General features: G+C 39.3%; 1 protein-coding gene across 1 annotated transcript; it reads left to right on the top strand.

Annotated features, from left to right (window-relative positions):
- The first annotated feature begins 860 nt into the window (after positions 1 to 860).
- Positions 861 to 1,505, top strand: LOC121005479 (olfactory receptor 5AR1-like). Its single transcript, XM_040438247.1, has one exon. The coding sequence runs from the start codon at positions 873 to 875 to the stop codon at positions 1,503 to 1,505; it is 633 nt and encodes a 210-aa protein (XP_040294181.1). The 5' UTR covers positions 861 to 872.
- Positions 1,506 to 1,714: the final 209 nt, after the last annotated feature.

Below are 1,714 nucleotides of genomic sequence, written 5' to 3'. Positions count from 1 at the left end.
ACTGTCGTCCAGTTGTCCCCTGTCATCAGGACTCGTGAGGCAAGTAGGCAGGGCCAGGCGTGAGGGTGGAGCGCAGTGGTCACTATCCTTCCCCCTGTGTGTGTGTGGACGTGACCGTTACAACTATACATATATTCAAAAATATATAAAAAAATATATACTTGTCCTGCCAAAAAAGCAAGCCCTCTTATAGCTGTATGGACGTAAAAACAAAAGTTATGACTCTTAGAATGCAATGATGAAAAAATAAAAGAAGAACGCTTGCTCATTAAGGCCCTAAATAGGCTCCTCCTTAAGGGGTTTAATCTATTATTTTTACATTATCTGTCATTACTTGAGATATACTCATCATTACTGGCACACAATTATCTTGGTTGTCATTCCCAGGAGCTTTACAAACCACAAACTCAAGACTCTTAAGGGAACTCTTATGAGATACATGCTGTATAAGTACCCCATGGACACCTCCTGTTCTCAATAAGCCATCCATACATCTTCACAGGTCTTTGATCTCCACAAGAAGATTCTTTCTTTGTTCATGCTTATTTCACTGGAGAAAAATGGAGGTGACAAACTTAACTGTCACTGAATTTGTTCTCCTCGGCTTCTATGAGCTTCCAAGCTTCCAGCTGGTTTTATTTTTCATGTTACTGGTCATTTATGTCACAACTTTGGTTGGAAATTCCTTGACAATTGGTCTGTTTTGCTTTGATCCTCATTTTCACAGTCCCATGTATATACTCCTATGTAACATGTCTGTATTGGATATGTCCTTCACCTCAATGGTTATACCAAAGTTGTTGGACATCTTTCTGACTGGGAACAATGTCATCTCCTACAAGGGTTGTATCACTCAAGTTTTCTTCTTTGTGATGCTCATGGTGTCTGAATACTTCATCCTGGCTGCTATGGCCTATGATCGTTACGTGGCCATATGTCATTCCTTACGTTATTCTAATTTCATGAGTTTTCATGTCTGTTTCTGGATGTCATGGACATCATGGTGTATTGGAGTATTCGAAGGCATTCTTTCCGTCATTCTAATTTCATCTTGTACATTTTGTAGGTCAAATAAAGTAGACCACCTCTTCTGTGACTTTAAGCCACTGATAAAGCTTACTTGTAGTGACACACATACTATAGAGATATTAATATTTGGACTTGGCACCATCATTGGCTTTGTCCCTTCAGTTATGACCTTGCTGTCCTACATGTATATTATCTCAGCAATCTTGAAGATTCACTCTAAAGAAGGAAGACACAAAACCTTCTCCACCTGCTCATCACATCTCACAGTCATCCTCTTGTTTTATGGCACAGTCCTTGGCATGTATATGAGGCCAAAGTCCAGCTATTCCATGGACCAAGACAAAGTGTTTGCTATTTTGTATGCAGGAGTCATCCCGATGCTCAACCCTCTCATTTACAGCTTGAAAAATGAGGAGGTGATGAAAGCTCTGTACAAAATCAAGAAAGAAGTATATCTTAAGAGAAGACTATGGTGAATGCAATATGGATGAACGATAAGCTGTAGTATATGCATTAATAGTTGAAGTTGTAGATCCTCCACTATCAATGTCTATATTTATTGAAGAAGTCAGTCTTGCCTTGTCTAAATCAACCTGTTACTCAAGCGGTGCTTGATAACTAACCCTGAAAACAATTTCTACAAGGTCTATTCTTTAATGGACTGGCCAGTTGGCCTTAATGGGAT

This window comes from Bufo bufo, chromosome 6 (genome assembly GCF_905171765.1).
Source record: "Bufo bufo chromosome 6, aBufBuf1.1, whole genome shotgun sequence".
NCBI lineage: Eukaryota > Metazoa > Chordata > Amphibia > Anura > Bufonidae > Bufo > Bufo bufo.
This window is presented reverse-complemented; position numbering and strand designations above follow the sequence as displayed.

What these genes read in the sequence shown, in the direction of transcription:
- LOC121005479 (XM_040438247.1), top strand. Translation starts at nt 873, where the DNA reads ATGCTCATGGTGTCTGAATACTTCATCCTGGCTGCTATGGCCTATGAT.